This window comes from Salminus brasiliensis, chromosome 1 (assembly GCF_030463535.1).
Source record: "Salminus brasiliensis chromosome 1, fSalBra1.hap2, whole genome shotgun sequence".
NCBI classification, from domain to species: Eukaryota; Metazoa; Chordata; class Actinopteri; order Characiformes; family Bryconidae; genus Salminus; species Salminus brasiliensis.
In genome coordinates this window covers 14,890,509-14,912,435 of record NC_132878.1, presented here as the reverse complement: position 1 = coordinate 14,912,435, position 21,927 = coordinate 14,890,509, and the positions used below count along the sequence as shown (strand labels likewise).

Sequence of the window (21,927 nt, the reverse complement as noted above, 5' to 3'; positions counted from 1 at the left end):
ATCTGACAGTTTGGGTATTCTTCCAGACCATGGCAAAGTAGCTTCACCTCCCAAAAACTTCTAAAACCACGTTCTGAAATACAGTTATTTGAGCTGATGATTTTATCTTTATCTGCAGTTGTTTAGAAATTGCTCCAGGAGACATTGCCAACTTGTGCAAATTTACGATTATCCTTCTTAGATCTGCACTGAGCTCCTTGGGCTTTCCCATTGTAATGAGTGCTGTCTGATGTGGGCACAGTGAAGCTACCAGCTGTAGTCAATCATGATAACCAACAGGATCTTAAGATGCAATGGTAAGTTACAAGAATTTTCAATAGGAATTTTCAACATTGCATTGAATTAATAATCTGAGTGAGTGTTTGCATATTTTTGATACTGTATGTATATGTTTGGCCCCCTGTTGATCTCAGAAAACCCTCTAAAAATTAAAACTTTTTACTTTCTATTATTATTTGATATGTGAGATGCACAGTTGAAAGTCCCAGTATTGCCATAACTGACTGCATATATTACTATAACGTGGTATTTATCTTCCAAATAACACACAAGTATAGTAACAAAGTACAGTTGATTATTTTCTACCTCTGCTTTCCACTCATTTCTATAGTAGATTGCGATATATTCTAATGGCCATGTGTATCATACTAACATCACATAATATTATTACATAGCATTGTTATGAGTACTTTTGTGTTAAGGTTATTAATGAGTCAACGTGGCAACATTTCTCCGTATTGGATGAACTGACTTTGTCAACCAATTATGATACTACAGAGTCAAATCAGCTACACATGATGAACAGTCCCTCATGCCATCATTCTGTTTAGAGTGTTCAGAATTCCTATCCTCCAAAGTTCACATGTCTGCCCACTAATTTAAAATATCCAGTGCTCAGAGGTCATCATCGAGATTTCATCTGAGTAGATTCCTGCAATTTGAACAGAAAGAAAAATGTTAAAGTGTATTCAGGCAAGTAAACTTTACATAGACTACTTTCACAAGTATCCAGGCCCTGTGTCTAATTTTGAAATGAGCTACTGTGCTGCTTAATGGCACACACTAATTTTGTTCAATCTCCATAGAAAAGCACTGCTAATAAGGCAAATATGTTTTGATATTAAAGAATTTCTCGCAAGCAGTATGCAGTAATAAATGCCTTTGGCATGTAGAACATGGGGACAGAGAGGACCTCTGTTTACACACATTTGTAGTAGATGCTCACCACTATTAAGTGTCCATTCTTTGCCCTGTACACCATAGATTCACTGCTGCTCTTGAAATCAATCACCCCTTCTCTGCCTGGCTGGATGTCAAACCTCACACTGCAAAAGATACAGGATTGACGCAAAAGAACAATTTACAACTAAAACAATAGATCTATATAATATTATATAGATAATAATAATAATAAAATAACAATATTTTAATAATATTTTTACACATTAATGATCATTCTCTTTCTTAAATTTTAACATTTTTGGGAGAAAACTTCTCACCTCCCATTGACCACTTTGATAAAGTTGTGGTTTTTCATCACTAGGCAAAGTTTGGTCAGAGCCTCAAAAAGGTAGCTGCACTGAAGGACCAGGTCACCCTGAAAGACCAAAGTGACCGTTCTGAGATCTGAACAACGTCAATTCCACTATTAAAATTTGATAATATACCTTTACAAAACATTTTGTTTTTCTGTTTTGTAGATGGATAAGTGTGAAAGATAGTATATAAAATATTATATCATAAATAGTATAAAATAGTATAAAAGGGTCAAAACTTAAAGTGGTTCTCCTACTTTCTGCTTAAAGTCTTCACATGTGACATGAAGAATGAGGAAGTTGTCGCTCAGGTTGCTGACAGACACACCTGAAAGAAAGAGCTTGACACATTATTACTTATCATTTATGAAACTGTATAAACATTATGAAAATTTACAGCATTTCACACACTCCGTTATCATTTAAGGTGTACAAATTGATCAGATCACAGAGGCAAATGTATTGTTAGGTGACTTGCCCAAAAGAACAGCACCCAATCCACCATACCAACCAATCTATCAATATAATAATAGTGAAAGTAGCCTACCAGACCATTTTACTTTCATTGTTGTATGTTCGAATGTAAAGATTACACGTGGGATATAATGCATTCAGCAACATACTGGGATTGATAAGGGGGCTTCTAGGGTATTAGCATAGACAGTCTTTATGGAATGAGATGAGTCTGAAAATCTTGTAATATGTTGACAGTAATCCATGGTCTGGTCAAGACCAAATTATGCTCCGTCTCAAAGGAAATGATTATTCAGTAGTGCTGGTTATGATGTGTTAATCAGTAAAGTGACCTTTCAGTGAGCTGTATTCCACCCTCTGTTTGATTTTGGCCTCGTCCACTAAGTAAGCAGCTATCTGGGTGAGAACCAGCTGTCGGAAACGGGAGCGAAAGCCATTCCTGTCGTACTTTATCACTGGAACACTGTACTGTGTTAAAGGAACAAGGAGAGACAAATCATTTTCTCAATAGCAATGACAATGACAATGATCACTATTACATTACACACTTAGCATTAATTTAACATAATTAAACATTTTCAGACATCAAAATGTATCCAAAATGAGTCAATTCCACTACTTTAAAGCGACTGTATGTGAGAATTGGCTCCCCCTACAGCTGCAGAATGTCCAATCCAAATCACACTATGAGCTCCCCTCCCATGGATGGCTATACTCATGCATTTTTTGACAAGCATGTTACACAGTTCTTGTGAGAAGTCTCTTGCAGCCCCACCAAACTCTGGAGCCAGAATGACAACGACAGACATGCCATATAAAATTTGTGCATAATGTTGCTTTAAAGTGCTGACACAGCAAATGGGCTGCACATACCGCTGGTGTACCGCTGGTGTATTCTCTACAGAAAAGCACTGCCAACAGAATGGAATGCTCTGGAGAAGCTGTACATCAGCCTATGGCCACCATGCCTGGTGCCAAGTGTTGACGACAGCAGTGTTCCCAATCCTCCTTTTGAGGACCCACAGCACTGCACATTTTCAGTATTTCTATGATGTATGAACCCTTAATGTTGCGGATATGTTGGATCAGGTTTGTCAGATAAGGTGGACACATTCAATATGGCACTGTTGTGGGCCTAAAGGTGTTCTTTCCCAGAAGTCCCATCAGAACTAATCATCCAACATGAGTAACTGACCTGGCTGGTGGATATGCACACTGTAACACATTTTCTCATTCATCTGATCAATTATTACTGTCGTATTTAACCGTACAGTATGGAGCTCCCACCCTTTTCCTTTATTGGCATGTCCCAGCCCACAAAATAGAATACCTGAGTTCACCTGTGAAACATAGGTTTAATGACCTTTTTATAATGTTTTCAACATGTTTGGTCACACATTCACCCACTCTTTAGTTATTATTCAAAGTGTTAAATGGTGTGCAGTGACCTGTTTGGATAAAGAATCAGACTTTCTTGAGAAAGCTTTCAGAGTGCATTAATATAGAATTCACTTTCCAAGTACTTTCCAACAGTACTTTGCAAAGTTGGCACAGCCAGTCTACTGATAGAAAAGAAAGGTTTAGACAAAAGAGTGGTCCAATTTTAAGAGAATGAAAGTCACCAACTTTATTTATTACAATGAGAGTTTTCTGTTGTTCTGTTGTGTACCTTGATGCCCTCTGGGCACATCAGCTGCAGCACACGGATGTTCATATCCTTTTCACCTGAAGAGAATGTGGAGAGAGAGCATATTAATTAGAAATAATAACATTTATATTTACATTCTTAATAAACCTCATAGCCTTTTCCCACAGGCCCCCTAGTGGCCAGCACTGACTGAATAATTTTGCACTGGTTTAAATCTGCCACCAGAGGAGTGAGCTGCATGCTCATCAGTGTGTCGAATCAGAGCTTCGTAGTACTATTTGTTTCTATCACTGTATAAGTGATCCACAATGTTTCTTCATTGCCAGGCATACTGCAGTTTGTAAAATAGAGAGAGAAAGCTAATCCGTAGTGCAGTTTGAATAAGTAAGTGCTTACCATTGTTTTCAGCTAGAGAACCAGAGTCTATAAATTTCCAAAGATCAAGGTCATTACATATAAAGTAAACGCATCAACATCAGTAAGGCGATAGAGAAAAGCAGGTTAAACAGCAGACACAGTGGCCACTTGTGGGTCTGTGGAAAGGCTTTAAGGGTCATTCAATTAAGCATTAAGTCCTTACTTATCCTCGTATCAGCAAAAGGCTGGTGCACACTCTGGGGATAGTTTTCTTTTTTTCCTTTGAAAAGGTCGCTGATCAGTGCTTTCATTTGTAGCTGGAAACAAAATGAGGCACAAGATAATACTATACTGTCATTTATAAGCACTTTAAAACATACAGTGCCATACTGTGTGTGGATTAGCACAACCAGACAGACAGCTAAACTGCACTAAACGATTAACTAATATAACTACAGCTAAACAGCAGAGTTGTAATATATACATGAACCAACAAAGTTTATGTTTTCCATGTTTACTTTATCCAGAACACACACACACACACACACACACACACACACACATACACACACAGGCCGCTATTGATTACTCTGATCCGTCCAGACTGCTCATCATACCCACACTGAGGTCCACTAGCTCAGGGACTGTATGCACCTAGCTCTTAAACCCCTTAAACCCCCTTAATATGCTCTACATATATACTTTATTTACTGTTACAGTATAGTAACTGTATAGTAACTTAGTTTGGCCTGTAGTCACCCAGCCTTCAAGCATACATTTGAACATGCACATATTTGAATATTCTTGTATTTATTGTATTTATTGTCTTTGTACTTAATGTCTATGCACACTATGTCTATGTTTGTATGTACTGTAGAAGCGTGTATTAGTATAATGACAGTAAAGTTGCATTTAATTGCAAACCTCACAATCTTGGTAAAACAACAACAAAGATTTTTTGTGCTCAGGTGCTCCTCAACGTAGGCTCACATGTGCATAGTATTATTTGATATTAAAACAGTAATAATTTAAAAAGTGTTCTTCATTTTATTTTTTTGTCTCAATTAACACAAACAATGTCAGATTATTAAATTTGCCCGCTGGTTCACAGGGTTTACCCAACGGGGATCTTTATAGCTTTATAGAGCATATTTAAATATGATTTGCTTGCGTACATTATGGGTTATTATGGGACACTATAGTGAGATATTCTGCTGTAGCTTGCATATCGTATACAGTATAATGACAGTGAAGTTTAATTGAATTGCAAACCTCACAATCTTGATAAAACAGTAATTACACCTGTGAACATCATACCAAATGTTTTATTTATCCTGAAATGCTCCTTAGATGTTAAATTATGTATTGGTGAAGTTACAGAAAATCAAATATAAAAGGATAAATAAGGTATGGATTAGTGAATTAATTAATTAAAAAAGAAAATCAGTCAAAAAAGAAAAACAGGATTGTGTTGAGAAGTGAACATGTGAAAAGTGACTGGAAAACAAAAAGCAAAAAGCCACTGCAATGCTGTTGCCAGCCGCCAGTGGGCCACCAGCTTTGCCACCAGTGGTTTAATTATTAATAATAATGGCCTGCTATCCTTGTCTTATTACGTTTATGTTTAGGGCATTTAACAGGCGCTCTTATCCAGAGAGACTTACAAGTGCTTTAATGTCCATTATGGGAATAAATCCTAGCCATAACAAAATAGGTTGGAGTCCAAACTACCCTTAATCTCAGACACTGCCAGAAACAAAAGCCAGTGCTGCTACCTAGAGAGACAGATACACACATCATAAGTACAACACTCTATTTAATAAATATCTTAATGCTTAGTCTTATCTGGGTTATACCATCTCCCTTGTATTATACCCCCTACTACCCACACATGCCCACTCCCCCCCGCATTCCTAACTTCCCCAACGGTCCTTTTACCAGCTAATTACAAGCAAAGCAAAATAGCTACTAATTGATTGAAACCTGTAAAGATGTACAGAAGCAGTGTGTTTGAATCTGTTCGCACATGTCTCTGCAACCAAAATGGTTTTATATTGTGTATAACATTGACTCCAAACTTTTGAACAGCCATTACAAATCTGAAGGGTAGTGTATGCTAATGTGAGATGATTAGTGCTTGATTGTGGTACCTGTGCTTTCCGCTGTGCTGTGATCCCCTTCACATACGTCCGCACCAAGTGCCGTGTGTATACATTCTGCAGGATCGCCGAGGCCTAAAAAATACCCACGATTACCCATTATCCATTACCACAGTCTGCTGGGAAAGCGCAAAACAACTTTCCTGGTCAAAACGCATCCGGATATGAACTCATCTGCTAATTGTCAGGTTTGGTAGGTGTGTTTAAGCAGGAAAATAATCCCGGCCCGCCAGAGCCAGAAGTGAACACCCCTGTCTTGAGGAGTTGTATAATAATAATTAATAATTATCTTTCATTCTTTATTAATACAAACATCACACAAACACAATTACATAGGATGTCCTTTCCAGTGACTATCTACAGTCTCACTGTAGGAATAAATGATGATGATCTGATTCAACCAATAATCAAAAATTACATAATTTCTTGTTTTGTTATCCATTTAAATCTGCATTTTCCTGAATCAGCAGTAATTAGTCAGTAGTGATTAGCGATTAGATTTCATGAAAATAATGCACATTTTAAATGCTGGCAGTAATTAACATGTTTATATGATTGATTTGTTTTTAAAAGTTTAATAAGTAGATTTCATGATTACTAATAACATTGATAGTGACAGTCCTACAGTACTGCATGAGAGTTATACCTCTCGCATGATGGGTGGCGGCGTAAGCCAGGACGCTTTGTCCAGCACAGATGTGGGCAGATTCTCCTTGAGCCTAGAGAGGTAGCTTTGCCGAACGAAGGCCAAATACTCTGAGTTATCCATGCTAACAGGCTGATTCCTGTTCATGAAGCCTTTGATGAACCTGAAAAAGTTACATACACTGACTGTAGCCTTAATGGTTATATGGTACAACAATGATCAAAATAAATTTTCTAGATGCACTGAATTCTTTCCTAAATAATTTTTAATTAAATGGAACTATTTTGTAGGCAAAGATTTTCACTCCTAGGCGCAAATATACTAAAAGAGGTGCTAATTTCCAACAGTCTAGCACCAGTCTGCACCAGTCAGTACTGGTGGAGGTGGCTAGGTTAGCAGATTATCTACTAAGGCCCATCCACATGCATTTGGTTTCTTTCTTATGCAGCGTTTCTGAAAATCTCTCCTTCAACACGAGAAAGCAACACCTAAAAAGCTTGTGTGAGGATAGCAGCCCAGCAAGAAATGTAATCACCTCACAGTGATATTCCTGAATAACCTAGAGTAATGCCCAAAATAGACCTAAACACAGTTCAAAGCTGAAGCACATTTTCTAATGACAACAAAGATTCTTGTGCTGTTCACACAGCAGGTGTTCCTCAACTCTGACTCACATGTACATAGTATTATTAGATATTAAATCAATATTATTATATTTTTTCTTTTTTTATCTTAATGAACATTAACAATGGCAGATAATTAAATCTGCCTGCTGGTTCACAGGGTTTACTTAACGGGAATATTATAGAGCTATTTAAATCTGATTTGCTTGTGTGCATTTGAACTATTTTAGGTCTACAGTTAAGTGTATGAAATGTAGTGAGATATTCTACTGTAGCTTGCATATCGCAGCTGTCCAAGGAAAAACATGTATCTCCGAAATGGTGACTCTCCAGGAGAAGGCAGAACTGTTATTATCTTTGAATAGAAGTCAATTTAAAACAAGAGCTTATTTAAATGAATATGGAGACACATGTTTTTCCTTGGACAGCAGTGATACGCGGTATGCTTAATGTCCTACTTCTTGATGACTTTGACAGCCCAGGCCCTCCTCTCACGTTCTTTTCTTGCCTGTAGACCTCGCCAACATGCTTCAATCTTAGTAGCTGAACACATAGGCAGACACAAAAGGTCATGAAAGACAGTTTCAGCACTTTGGTGTTTCCCTTGTGATATCTGTAATGTTGCAAAGTATAAAGACATGACACACATTTCAGGTTCAGTACCTGCTTCTTTCTGTCTCAGGTAGTCCCCTTTTATTCTATAGCCTTTGTATTTTGCTTGGATTCTCGTAGCTGTAACAAAAGTAAAAAAAAAAAGTAGTTTAAAAATACAGCGTAACTGAAGATAAAGAGGTAAAGAAATTAATCTGAAATCATATCACTCTATTACAAAAAAAAACTACAGTTTAAAAGTCAGAAATTAAAGGTTATTGCCATAAGGTGGCACTGCAGTCAAAGAGTGCTATTAAAAAACCTAACCGGAATATATGCTATACGTATTCTTATTAGAAGCACTTGAAATAAACAATATAGTAAAACTACATCACATGATCACTAGACATTTTCACAGTATATAATATGTACTGTGATATTTACTTTTTCTGAGATTCCATAAGTTGGAAAAGACACACAGCACTAACAGTGTCACATTTAATAGCCACACACTATTACAGATATTATTTGAGCATTTCAAGGGATATTGTGTTTGAATATATATGTTGTATTCTTATTAGAATGGAACTGTTTAATGTTAAATAATGATAATATCTATGATTAGTTTAAAAAAGCATTTTCTGTCAATGACATTTAGCAAAACTGCATTAAAATATCATCATATTGCTGACCCCTAAAAACATCTACATCTACATCCATCTGACTGGATACCACTTTATACAGTAGGTGTATAGGCAATTCCTTATGTTTGTGACCAAAGTGCTGCTGATCAGAAATTATCTGGCTATTTTCAACACAACAGTGAACTGACATTGTACTGGAATGATAGATTTATGAGTATAGTAATCTGGCATAGTGGTGTTCTTAGGGGTATGTCAATCTTATTTCAGTGTCATTTCAGGGCTATAGGGTAGCTACCACAAACTGTGCATCATCAGATAGACTGCAGTAGAGCACTCACCAATATATGAGTTTCTAGTAAAGTAGTTCAGTGATTGCGCTACCAAGTGAAATGACAGAGAAGCCTTACCCAGTTCATGCCTACAGATGTCATAGGCATCTTCAGTGGCAAACAGTGTTCGGGGATGGCGAATAAAGAGTTTGGTCCTTGATACACAAAGAAGGCAGAATTCAGTGACAGCCAGCTGTGAACCAATATATGGCTTTAGATAGACGGTGCAGTACCTGCCCATCTTGTACTCGTCTGGCTTGTAGCCCAGATGTCTGACAAGACGTTCTACACCTTCAGCTGCTGTTCCTTTCCAGTTGGGCCACGTGTCTGGACATAGAGGCTTATACCTGTATGGACCACCAGGAGGCGTGAAGGATTTTCACACAGTCAGATGCTCTGTGAGGTTTTAATTTACAACATTTAAGACTTTTTTCAGAAGCTTTAAGCTTTACATTTGTGAAATTATACATTCAAATGCTAATTCCATTACTGTATGTCCTATTCATATATTCTATATTCTATTGCTTTTAATATTACAGTTGATCTACATCTAATATTAAGATAAAATACGATAAGATAATTCTTTATTAGTCCCACAGTGGGGAAATTATCAGTGTCACAGCAGAAAGGGATAGCAAGACACTCGCAAAAACATAGATAAATTACCAATATATACACAATATAAATAATATAAGTATAAAAGCAATAACAATATTATTTACAGATTATTTACAGATAGTTGCAAATTGACTTATAATTGCATGTGTGTGTGTGTGTGTGTGTGTGTGGGGGGGTGTTATTGCACATTGTATTTTTACATTGAGGGACCTCTGTTCCCTGAACATGTGTGTGTAGTTTAAGTGTGTGTGTGTGTATGTGGTCCGCTGGGAGCAGTGCTGGTTGTGGAGTCTGACGGCAGCAGGAAGGAAGGACCTGCGATACCGCTCCTCCACACATTTGGGGTGAAGCAGCCTGTCACTAAAGGAGCTGCCCAGTGCTGCCAGAGTCTCATGCATGGGGTGGGAGCTGTTTACAGTTTATATATAGTTTAAGTCCATGCTCATAAAATAATTAACACTCCTATTGAAACATACCCTACGGTTCACATACATGAATAGACCAATAGAAATGCTCTAAATTTGACTTGGAATAAACTATTATTTAACATTGACTTCCATTCAGAATTAAGAGCATGTTTGCCTTCTCCTGTAAAGTCATCATTTTAGACATGTGTTTTCATTGGACAGAGACTGTACAGTTCTGCGACCATGATTAGTTAAGTTATCTGATTTATACTTGCTCATGTGCTTTCCTGTTATCTACTTTAAGTGCCATTTAGCTGCTCACTGGTTCAATGCTAATTACATTTCTGGTATTTTGCTGATTGGTGAGGAATAACCTACCTAACCTAAATTAGACAGATTAGTCTCATCATGTTTAAGCCCTTAAGGCAGACTGGGGGGCTATTCATTGGTAATAGAGGTTTGTAATAACACCAGGCCAAAGACTGTTTATGGGCTTAATGGGCAACTTCTGACATATCTTGGATGATCAACTTATCAAAAATGGTGTAAACTTGTTTTCTTGCCATCGTATTACTTGCGAAACGTGTTTCCGTTCTTACTGTACCTTTTGAGAAAGACCTCATATCTCCTGCGGTAAGCAAATCCAGCACGTCTGACCCTCAGGTGCTCCATCAGCCCCAGGTATTTCACCTGGTGCCTCACTACGACGTCATCAAAGTGGCCTGTGGTGTGGTTAGATGAGTAGATGAGAGTGAGTAAGGGGTCAGTGGCACCGCTTTGTAAAACATTTAGCACACCTAAGCGCTGTCTCACAGGTCTTAAGTGAAAGGTTCACCTGGGCGCTTGTCGTCATTGGGTTTCAGGCAGCGCACGTACCACGACTCCTTAGACATGAGGATTTTTGTCAGACTGGACAGGTTGCTTTTAAACTGGGTGGCCACCTGTAAATGTATTTTGCAGCTGTCAGCGTTATGTGCATCCAAATGTTTTCCAGGCAGTGGACTTACTTTAGGCTTAACATAAGTGTATTTCTAATCACTGTTGATTAAAATCTGTTCCAGAAAAGCCATTTTTACCGTTTCAGGCCTTTTCTTGCTGTCTGGTTCACTGGAGGGGAAACACTGCTGCACAATGGGGTTTTTAGACTGACGCATCACCTGAACAAGACATCAGTGGTGTTCAAATGTAATATGCACATTTTTGGAATGTAATAAAGGAGGAAAAGGAAGGAAGGAAATTAGGCACTTACATCTTTGATGTTTCTGTACAGGAGATCATTATTCTTGTCAACAAATCCTGATTAAGGAAAGAGTCTGTTGTTAATAAAGCAGCTCACTACATTTCCTGTTCACACTACTGTTTTTAACAGGATACATTTTTAATTTAAAAATAATACAAATTCTTTTTAGTTGCAGAAAAATATATAATACAATGATTTTGCAAAGCTTTTACAATGATTTTAACCTACCACTGTTTGGACAACGTTTAGACACCGAAATCAAAAATAGCAAGATAAATTGATCCTGCTTTTGTTGGAGTAACTGTCTCTACTGTCCAGGGAAAAAGGCTTTCTACTAGATTCTGGAGCATTGCTGTGAGGATTAGATTGCATTCAGCAGCAAGAATGTTAGTGAGGTCAGAATGTTGAATGCTGAATGATCACCACCCACCTCATGCCCGATTCATCCCAAAAATAATGGATAGAGCACCAACTTTCTAATCTTCGACCCTGAACTTTTGACCACAGCATACCTATGCTAATAGCTCACAATACAGCACCGCCCTCTCTTACATCGTTGTGTAAATACACAAGGTCTCATATTTCAAAAACTGATTAGACAAATAATTACACTACATCATTAATAACCAATAAACACTTCATGATTGCATGATCCTAAATAAGTTAACATATTAATTAAACATCTAAAAATATCAATATAGGAATATCAATATTTTACAATGTTCCCTCAAAACAAGCAGCGGTTGCAGAGCACCAAATTTGGACAGACAGGAATGGACAGGAAGCATTGTGCTGATGTTCCACCTTAGCAAGAACACTGTGGCAGCTGTCATTCATCAGTGCTGCCGTCAGTTGAGCACAATTAACTCCTTAAATCCTGTTTGTAGGTCTACACTTCAGTTCTTCACACTCATGAGTGCAATACACTCATAATTAACATACCATCAGTTTCATAAACCCTGAAATAAAACCCTGTGGGAGATGAATAACAAAATAAAAAACCTAGGGTTCAAAAGGCTGAGCTCGCCAAACAGGGACAAGGAGTAACTGATCCATAATGTGGAAAACAGAGAGCTGGATGATGCTAAAATGCAGCTCGGTGCTCGATTACTGATCAGATTGATGTTCTTTCATCCCTGCCTCTGTTTTGTGTCACGTCCTTGTAGCTCTGTTTGTTTCTTGCCTGTTCTAGCCCCTCCTGTTCATTAGTGTTCCCATCTGTGCCTCCTCCCTAGCCACGCCCTCTTGTTAGTCCCAGGTGTTTCTTGTTTGTCCCTGTGTATGAGTTCCCCTTTGTTTCAGCCTTCCTTTGTCTGGTCTTGTATGTAATCACGTTGGTTAGTGTTCATGGTGGTTTACAGTGTGTTAGCTTGGCCTGTTTTGTTGTATTTCTTTGTGTTCTGTTTGTTCTGTTTAGTTTCATTTTATTAAAAGCCTGAAAAGCCTGCGTTTACGTCCGCCTCTGCCTCTAAGCTCTACACACCATGACATTTAAACAGCTACATATATATCAGCCTTAGTGAAAGAGTGTTCCCCAATAAATCAGATTACACACAAGTAGGTATAAGAGCAGCAGTTTCTTTCTTACCGGTCACGCTGTAGGTGACCTCACCAGCATAGTGCATCAGGCGGAAGTCTCCTCGGCCCAATGTCTTTCGCGTCTTTTGGTCAGCCAGCATGTGCCTGCAGAATACAGACATTACGTTGCATTTCTGTCAGGATGTAGGAAAGCCACACAGAGGTAGATTCAGAGTTGGACACTAAACACATCTGAGCTTATTTACTCTACATTTGATACTGCATTCACACGTCTCACGTGACAAAATGTGGATGTCCAGCCAACTTTTCCTCTAGCTTCTCCAGGAAAGTCAGATCTGTGGGCTCTCCTGGACGCAAGCACTCTTCGTCCTGCGTCGGCGGAAGCACGGCAAACCAGGCGTACATAAAACCAAAATATGAGATATGAGACGTGACAGATGTTTTACAGATGGACTGCATGTGCTTTCAGTTCCCAGCTGCCTTTCTCACCAGCACTGAAATGATGCCTCTGTGTTTCTCCTCCACCAGGTCACAGATGATCTTGTTGTTGAAGTACGGCACCGGCTGCCACTGTTCCAGACCCACATCAGTGAGCAAGAAAACGAGACACAGTATCTCAGAACAAAATGGCATCTGGGTGAATCTGTCACAGTCACAGAAACTCAGAACCAGTATAACCCTCTCAAAACAGGAATGTGTTGCAAATGAGATGAAGTGCTGCTGGAGTATAATCACCTCTATGCCTTCCATCTCATACTCCTCCTGCTCTGATTTAATGGTGAGCTGGATGAAAAGCTGTTGCAGTTTCTCGTTGCAGTAATTAATGCAGAACTGCTCAAAACTGTGTGAACATGAAACAAGCAACTTGTTATTTAATAACTATTAAACATATTCAGTAACTGTTGTGAAAAGGGATTTAAGGGAGGGCTTGTATTCTGATCTACACATAAACGTAGTTAGGTTTGGGATATTCCCCAGCAGAGGATACTGTCACACTTTTGTCCTGTCTGTGCCAGTCTGACACTTTGGTTTGGTTTCCCCCACATGCTCCTAAGCACATGACTCTATTTGTAGTTGTTAACTTGTCTCCACCTTAACCCCGCCTGGTCATTAGTGTTCCCACACGTACCTCCTTTGTAGCTCAGCCTTTGTTATCCATTTTGTGTTTTTTGTTAAATTACTTGACAGATATAATATTTAACAAGCAGATGTAAGTTATAAAGTCAATGAAATGTCTTCATGCCCACATTGCTTGTTTTCTTAATGCCTTAATTCCATTTGAAACCATCCCACCCCCTTAGAGCTTTCTTTGTTACATATTTTTAAATGAGAACAACACAAGTTAAAATTGTGACTCTAATTTAGCCAAAACTACCTGTTCACATCAAATACTTCAAATCCATAGATGTCGAGGAGGCCGATCACTGTCTTCCTGATTGAGTCCTGTAATCACAGAGTTGGAAAGCATTGGTTTCACTCAACAATTCTTTCCTAAAAACTGTATTCCGTTCATCTTGTTCAGAGATAAATTAGAGACACGGGTAGATAAAAGAAACTTGCCTTGTTTTCTAATGACTCATTTGTCTTATTGACCAGCCACGTGAACGTACGGCCATAGATGGCTTTGGCTAGTGCATCCCTGGCATATTTTGCGTGATCAACCGTGAAGGGGCTTAAAACCTAATTACAATTGATTAAAGAGAGATATTAAAGACATTAGCATCTTCAGAAAATATGCAGTTTCAGAGTAAGATCCCAGTCCTGATATGTGAAGCACTGCACATGTTAGAGACCACTGGCATAAAACATTACTAAATGTCATGTTTTCCCCATCCTGGCTCCACCCTTTCCAGTCTGGACTTGAGTCACTGTCTGTGACAATTATCCTGTCAATTATCCTTTCATTATATAATCAATATACCAGAGAAATTGAATTGTGAGTTTGACTTGATTACTACTGGGTCTTGAAGTTGGTGCTTAGGAACAAACAGAAAAAACAGACCCATTGTGTTCTCCATCTTCAAATGCTTTTTCAGTGATCAACGTCTTCCTACATTTCTATTGTATTCTTTATATATATTGTAATTCTTTTTTTTATTATTTCTTTAGATTTTTAGATTTTCTAAACAGATATGTCTCAGTCCCTAGAGAATATTTCCCATGTGAACTATGAATTTTAATATTGGGAATGTACAGGCAATTCGCAAATGTTTATTTGCAAAAGGAGTAGATCCATACTGTACAATGTTTACATACCCTGAATCTCTCTATAAGTTGTGTAACAAAGGTTTTGTCCTTTATTGAACAATTACAAACCAAGTGTAATTGCAGTAAAGCATATGGAGTACATAAGCGAAAACATGTTAAAACACTGAACAAACCTCCTCTGCTTTGGCCTCAATTTTTCTGTGTGTTAAAGCCTCCTGTAACACATGAGCAGCAATACCCAACAACTGTGGAGACAAAGACAGGAAAAAAGACAATCCTTAAGAAAGTACAAAAATACAAATAATATAAAAAATAATGAGACCATTTGTTGCTATAAACTAGGCAAATATTCAGTGTTGCCTCTGTCGTGCCCACCCCACATTTAGTTTTATCATGCCATAGCTTTGAATAAATATTTGGATGATGTACATTAAATGTCCAAAAATGTATTTCTTCCAAAATTAGGGGTATTAACAGGAAGTTAACAGGAAATTAGCTTCAGTAACAGCTTGTAGCTGGAAAGCTTAGGAAGGCTTTACACACAGTGTTGAAACATTAGTATGGGTATCTGATTGCACTTAGCCACAAGACCATTAGTGAGCTCAGGTACTGCTGTTGGATGATTATCACTGTCCTGGATCACTAATGGCGATCCTGCTCATCTCGTAGGTATTGGATTGTAATCTGTCTCTTTAGAGAACAAAGTTCAACTGCTCGGCGGTGGCAGCCTTATTCTTCTCTAGCTGCAGTTGAACATTGTCCATGGTGATCTTACAGCGTGTCTAGAGAACTCCATTATCTTACTAATGCTTTTCTATGGAGATGAAGCTGCATTTTAAAAAATGCTAATAAAAAAGGTGTGTCTGCACATATTTTGACATGTAGTGTAGGTCAATTGTACCTTAGAAAGCCAGTGTATCTCTTCACTGCTATTGAGCGTAGCATAACCTTGGGAAGCCTCAAAGTGGACGTTTCCAAGATGGAGGACGCTGGCAATTACTGCAAACAAATGCTACACAAAAATACAGAGGATAATGTTATGTTTTCCTTGCGAGCGTGCTCTTTAAGTCTACAACTAATTTGTATTGATAGCACTAGAGAGTACCTCTATATCCTTCTCACTGAAGTCCATAACTGTCAGAGCTTTCTGAACTGTTTTCCAGTCACTCTCGTCATTGATGGAACTTACTTTGACACATGCTCCCTTAAGAACATGACAGAAAGTGTTGAGACTGAATATAAGTTATAGGATCTAAGGGTCCTTACATTTCTTACATTCTAGATCTAGGGATCTTACATTTCTATGATTTCATCATTATAACATCTTGTTAGGTCTCAGGTTGGAGTATAATGATACATATTGTCAGGTTTGATATGACTTTTGGTTCTAACATCAGGGTTTGATTCGATTTTGAATGTGTTAAAATGACTTGATTCTACAGAGCTCTACTTGCACACAACAGAGATTAAATAAAAAAAAATAATAGATGCTATCAACACCTACTTGGACTAGGTACATATAATTCTGAGAGTTTCGCTCTAGACCAAGCCATTGAAGAAGTTCATCTTCCCCACCCTCAACCAACTGATAGAATATATGGAAGTTCCTCTCGCCATGGTTTTGGTGGACCACTCTGGACTTCTCCAGTAGATAGCTCAGGATGTGTCCACCAACAGCGGCTCCCTGCAGGAAAATGATTAATTCCTAAAGAACAACACTATGAAACACTACACAAGGTCATAAGCTGAATTAACGTTTTAAATCAACATTTACAATTCCAATTCACTGGACCGGGGCAGAGGCAGGGATGAACCATAAAAAAGGAAGAACTGGACTTCCAATCCCATTCATTTTGCACATAACATGTGGAACCACACCCTGAATCCTTCACAGTCAACCCAGTTAACAATGGAGTCACTGCTAGAAAACAGAGGCTCTGGTAAGCAGCGGTTGCCACAGGTGTTGTCATTTTTTTGGGTCATTTTTGTCTCTTTTTTTTGTCTTTTTTCAGTTGGCTGATTCTTTTCTTGACTGTTTCTCATTCCTCTTCATATACTGTAGGTCTGTTAATTTTTTCTCTAATATATCCATCTATTTCATTTCTACTTTTCACATGCACAGGTGGTGATATGTGCCTAATGATGACCTCCTTCACTTGCACCAACACTGGTAATGGTAATACAATACACATTAATGTACCTGGTGGTCAAATTGAATGTCCATGTACTTTCCAAAGCGACTGGAATTGTCATTTTTCAGTGTTTTTGCGTTTCCAAAAGCCTGTAATGAAAAATTAGAGATGATGCTTGAAATGGATTGCCAACATACAGCACTGGAGACTTAAATATTGAATATTAAAAAAAAATATTGGCCTTAGAATCTAATAGCCTGTGAGATATCCTTTCCAATAACACTGAGCACATGTAACTTTTATTTTATTTTATTTTAAAAAAAATTTTAATTGTAAAAAATTTTTTTTTTTACTTCAACTTATATTATTATACTTTATTTATTTTGTATATATTTTTTATTATTAATTTCTTTTTTGTTATCTTTATCTATTGGTGAATGGAGGGACAGCAAAGTAAGAATTTCATTGTACAGCGTAACTGTCTGTTTCGGCTGTGCATATGACAATAAAACTCTTAAATCTTGAATCTTGAATCTTTCAATCTACTACATTTACTGAATGCTATGTCTGCAATCTGTCAATGAACTGAAGATGAACTTAAAGTTCTGACCTCCAGCACAGGATTAGAGAGAAGGAGACGATCCCTCACGCTGTCCAACACTTTCGTACGAAGGCAGCTGACTGCATAGAACTGCAGGATTTTTTTAGAAGCCTCAGTTTTGCCTGCACCACTCTCTCCAGAGATGAGGATGAAATGGTTGTTGATCTCGCTGATCATGGTGCGGTACACATTGTCAGCCAGGGCAAAGCTGAGAAGGTAGAAGATGCATCCTTTAATGTCCACATAAATGTGCCAACATACGTCATAAATTTACTTTTGTAAACTCCAGACCCTTTATCTCCTTAATCTGTCCTGAAATGACTAGAGAACAGGCCAAACTTTTAAGTTTGGGTTTTACAATCACAAAACCTTAATTTAATTACATTTTAAATGAGGTTTGAACTCACAAAATTATGGCCTGGTAATGTCTGGTTACTGGCAGTGAGATAAATATTACAGTATGTTTTGAAGTACTAGAGCATTTAGAGAATTCTTGAGGTGGATGTATGCAGCTATGTATTGGATGTATTGGCGTTCGACAATTGGCTGATTCTCTGATTTGCCAATCGTGAGAGCTGATCAGATCATAGGTTCACAGGTTCACTCTACACAACTGTAGAGTCGTTGACTGTTGTATTCTTCCCTCTACAGAATTTGTTGTCTTGTAATTGGGAATCCTATTTTAGCCCTGATTTTCAAAGCCAACTGTTTTTGGAGATCGCTGGCACAACTGTCAGAAAGCTAAAAATAATCACTTGACTGTCATGCCTGCCCCTGTTGTCATGTTTGCCTTTGTTTGGTTTTGCCATGTGCTCCCAAGCACTGTTTGTGTTTGTGTCTTGTCTGCCCTAGCCACGCCTGTCCATTAGTGTTTCCACCAGTGTCTCCTTTGTAGCCACGCCCCCTTGTTAGTCCTAGGTGTTCCTCGTGAGTCTCTTGTGAGTGTCTGTATAAGTACCCCCAGCCTCAGGAGCAACACATCAACTAAACAAGACATGATAAACCTGAATCAAAACACATGAACATGAACAAAACACTGAACCGAACAAACATGAACGCAAATGAGTCCATGAATCAAAATCAGAACGGAAACACAGCAAAAGTCCTTCTGTGAGCCTGTGGGCGGCGGCGGCTCCTTCCCGGGGGAGGGCGCGATACCGAGGGTCTGACATAGACAAGCATCCAGTTTTGGTTGTGTTTCCACTTTAAGCTTTAAGACTCTCTCAGCTCTCTCTCAGAGTTCCACAATGTTTTAAATGTGCTCGATTCTAAAAAAGTTAAGTACATTTTATCTTAAGAGACAATGCACAGGATATTACAGAAGCCCTGCCCAATGATGCGTTACCAAGCCCCACCATTGATGCCCCACCAATTGAGCTAAAAGTGATCGTTATCATCCCCCAAAACACTAAATGGTCAATCTCTACAGAATCCTGTATAAGAAAAGATAGTAAAGGTTGTATCTGAATAATTGACATAAAATCAGACTTACATATGAGGTGGCAGCTCAAAAATGTTCACTCCCATGTATAAGTCCATTTGCTTTCTGGTATATATGCCCAGCTCCTTATAAGGGTTAACAGAGACCAGGAGGGTTCCAATGTAAGTCTGATGGACAGAAGACAATAAAAATGCCATCATAAGAATACTGAATATACTTTGCATTGATCAGTAGACCTAAAATTTTGTTTACATTAGTTTACACTAGGGTTGTGAGATATATTTGTTAATTGTTGTGATATTGGGCTTTGCAGTACTGCTAGATAAGACAAAAATATGTAAATGAGCCCTCCAATCACAATGTTATTACTTGGTGCCTGGAGTTTCTCAGGTCCAGCTAAATGTTTCTGTGGATGTTTTGATGGAGTAAAGCAGTCAAGCAGTGGGGATACGTATGATTTTCTGTACTTCTGTACAAATATTTTTCATAAAACCTTTAAAAAGATAATCTCATTTCATTCAAAACAACTATAAATGTAGATTTATTCTATGAATCTACATTTTTATATAAGGTTATGTATGTTATATAAAGTGATATTAACAAAAGTAGGTAGATAGGGGAATTGGTAGTTGCTAATGTTAGATATGATTGTTAGTTGCTAAGCCATGACAGTGGTCTCAATATGCCACAAAATGGAATATGACTTTAATATCAATAAGCTAGCCAGTATTGTTGATGGTGAAATGGTCTACATATATTTTCACCCTGTGTCTAAATTGACTTTGATTAACCATTTTGCCTTCATTTTGCTACATGAAGAAATGTACATGTTTAAGTTTTGTCTCAGTTTTATTTCATTTGGACATTTCTGTCCCTTTGTAACACTCTGAAAATATTACCCCACATACATCTAAAGCTAGTTTCTATACAGATAATTATCTACACTGTAAATAAGTGTGTTTGTTCACAGTTTTATTCATGAACAAGCATTAAACAGCCATTAAACACTCCTGCAATTAAAACCACCAGTTTCCACTGTGTCCCTGGTTGCTTGTGTAATATATTCAAGTATCATTTACATATGCAGTATATTATAAAAGATATGAATACAATATTAAGTAATGCTTAGAATAAATGTAAGTGAATGTTACAGAGTTACAGTGTTACTGTTTGATGTGCTTATATTCAGTGGCATATTAATGTAAATCCTAATGTAAAAAAAACATATAGCCATTTCAATACCTGAAGGCTTAACCATACACTTAACCCTGCCTCACTATACGCATTTATGAGTAAGAGAGGTAAACATTGGTAGCCTGATGTTGGCAGCAGTATACATACATAATTAGGTCTGTTTTATGTTAGTTAAATATCACATTGTACTGTCTTTGTTTCTTTGTGAATGTGAAAAAATCTCATAATAACATAATTAGAAGAAGATGGTGGTTATTATTTTTATAATATATAATAATATTATTATGTTTTGATACAGGACTTACATATATGAGGTCTTCACTAAAGCGCTTCTTCAGATTGTCCAGGAAGGCTGTCTCGCTAGTGTAGGCATCCAGTAGTACAAAGTCCTGGATGCCCACTCTATCCCGAGCTGTCAGAGAGCCCTCCATCTCTTGCAAGATCTGATTACAGCGCTCCTCCAAATTCTGTGGAACAAACAATCATTCTCCATGTCTCATACAAGCTTAAACCTTGTTTGCTGGGATTCACAGGCATGTCAAGACTCTATAGGTGAAAATTCATTATTTTAGCATAATTTATGCATTTCTGTAACATTTTTACATATTTGGGTATTTTGTGTATTTGTCATAGTCACAATCAAAGTAGCAGACCTGTACAATGCCTACAGCTATGGTTGGAAATTTACATATTCTCATCATGAACATGAAAATCATGGCATTATTGAGCTTTCACTGACTTCTTTTTGGGGGACAGAATGAGCTCAGTCATATTTAATAAATACAAAAACAATAATTTTGGTACACACGTTTCATTTTTCTGAATCAACACAGGGTAAACAAGGCAAAGGGCAAAACATTACGAACAAACTCCCACTTTTAATAATTCAGTGTTTCTGAAAGTACCAAAACGTGCCTCTTAACTTCCTGTTAGCGATCATGATTGACTATAGCTTGTAGTTTCTCTGTGCCAACAGTAAAGAAATTACAAGATCATTTTAGACAATATTTTATTTATCATCTAAGAGATTAAAAAGTTATTAAATTCTTTAATCAGCACTTCAGAAGAATGTAAGAATGTCTCCCCTCTGTGTCTCTAATTGTGTTGATTAAACGAACACTCGTACTGTGTTTACTATATATACAAATGTAACCCCGTTACACAGCCGCTCTAAACGCTCTACAGGCTCTAAACGCTCAAAGCTGCCATGCAGAACAAAAATCCTCTTTTAGTTATAGACCTTTTTTTTAGCATGCAGCAGTCTGGCTTCAGGCAAGAGGCCGGCACTATTACAGTCACTACCCTGGTCTTAAATAATCTTATTACATCACTGGACAGTAGGATGAAATGTGCTGCCCTGTTTATTAATTTATCAAAAGCCTCTGATACAGTTGATCCCACTTTGCTATTGAAAAGACTAGGTAATGACGGCTTTGATCAAAATGCTTTAACATGGTTTTGGAATTACTTCTCTGACTGAAGACAGCCTGTGAATTTGAATTATTCCACAGGATTCAATTTTAGGCCTGGTTTTGTTCTCA

General features: G+C 37.8%; 1 protein-coding gene across 1 annotated transcript; it reads right to left on the bottom strand.

Moving 5' to 3' along the window:
• Positions 1-904: 904 nt before the first annotated feature.
• myo1hb (myosin IHb) lies at positions 905-20,847 on the bottom strand. Its single transcript, XM_072692824.1, has 31 exons — positions 20,692-20,847; positions 19,244-19,359; positions 17,761-17,959; positions 17,219-17,299; positions 16,523-16,702; positions 16,124-16,222; positions 15,920-16,030; positions 15,192-15,263; positions 14,371-14,490; positions 14,186-14,253; positions 13,546-13,651; positions 13,300-13,380; positions 13,088-13,179; positions 12,860-12,954; positions 11,281-11,327; positions 11,108-11,188; positions 10,867-10,972; positions 10,636-10,753; positions 9,240-9,353; positions 9,085-9,161; positions 8,106-8,174; positions 7,901-7,985; positions 6,820-6,982; positions 6,165-6,248; positions 4,238-4,331; positions 3,679-3,734; positions 2,342-2,477; positions 1,793-1,863; positions 1,500-1,597; positions 1,226-1,325; positions 905-931 (listed from the first exon to the last, which is right to left on the bottom strand). Exons 1-31 carry the CDS (start codon positions 20,815-20,817, stop codon positions 905-907), a joined length of 3,072 nt encoding a protein of 1,023 aa, XP_072548925.1. The 5' UTR covers positions 20,818-20,847.
• Positions 20,848-21,927: the final 1,080 nt, after the last annotated feature.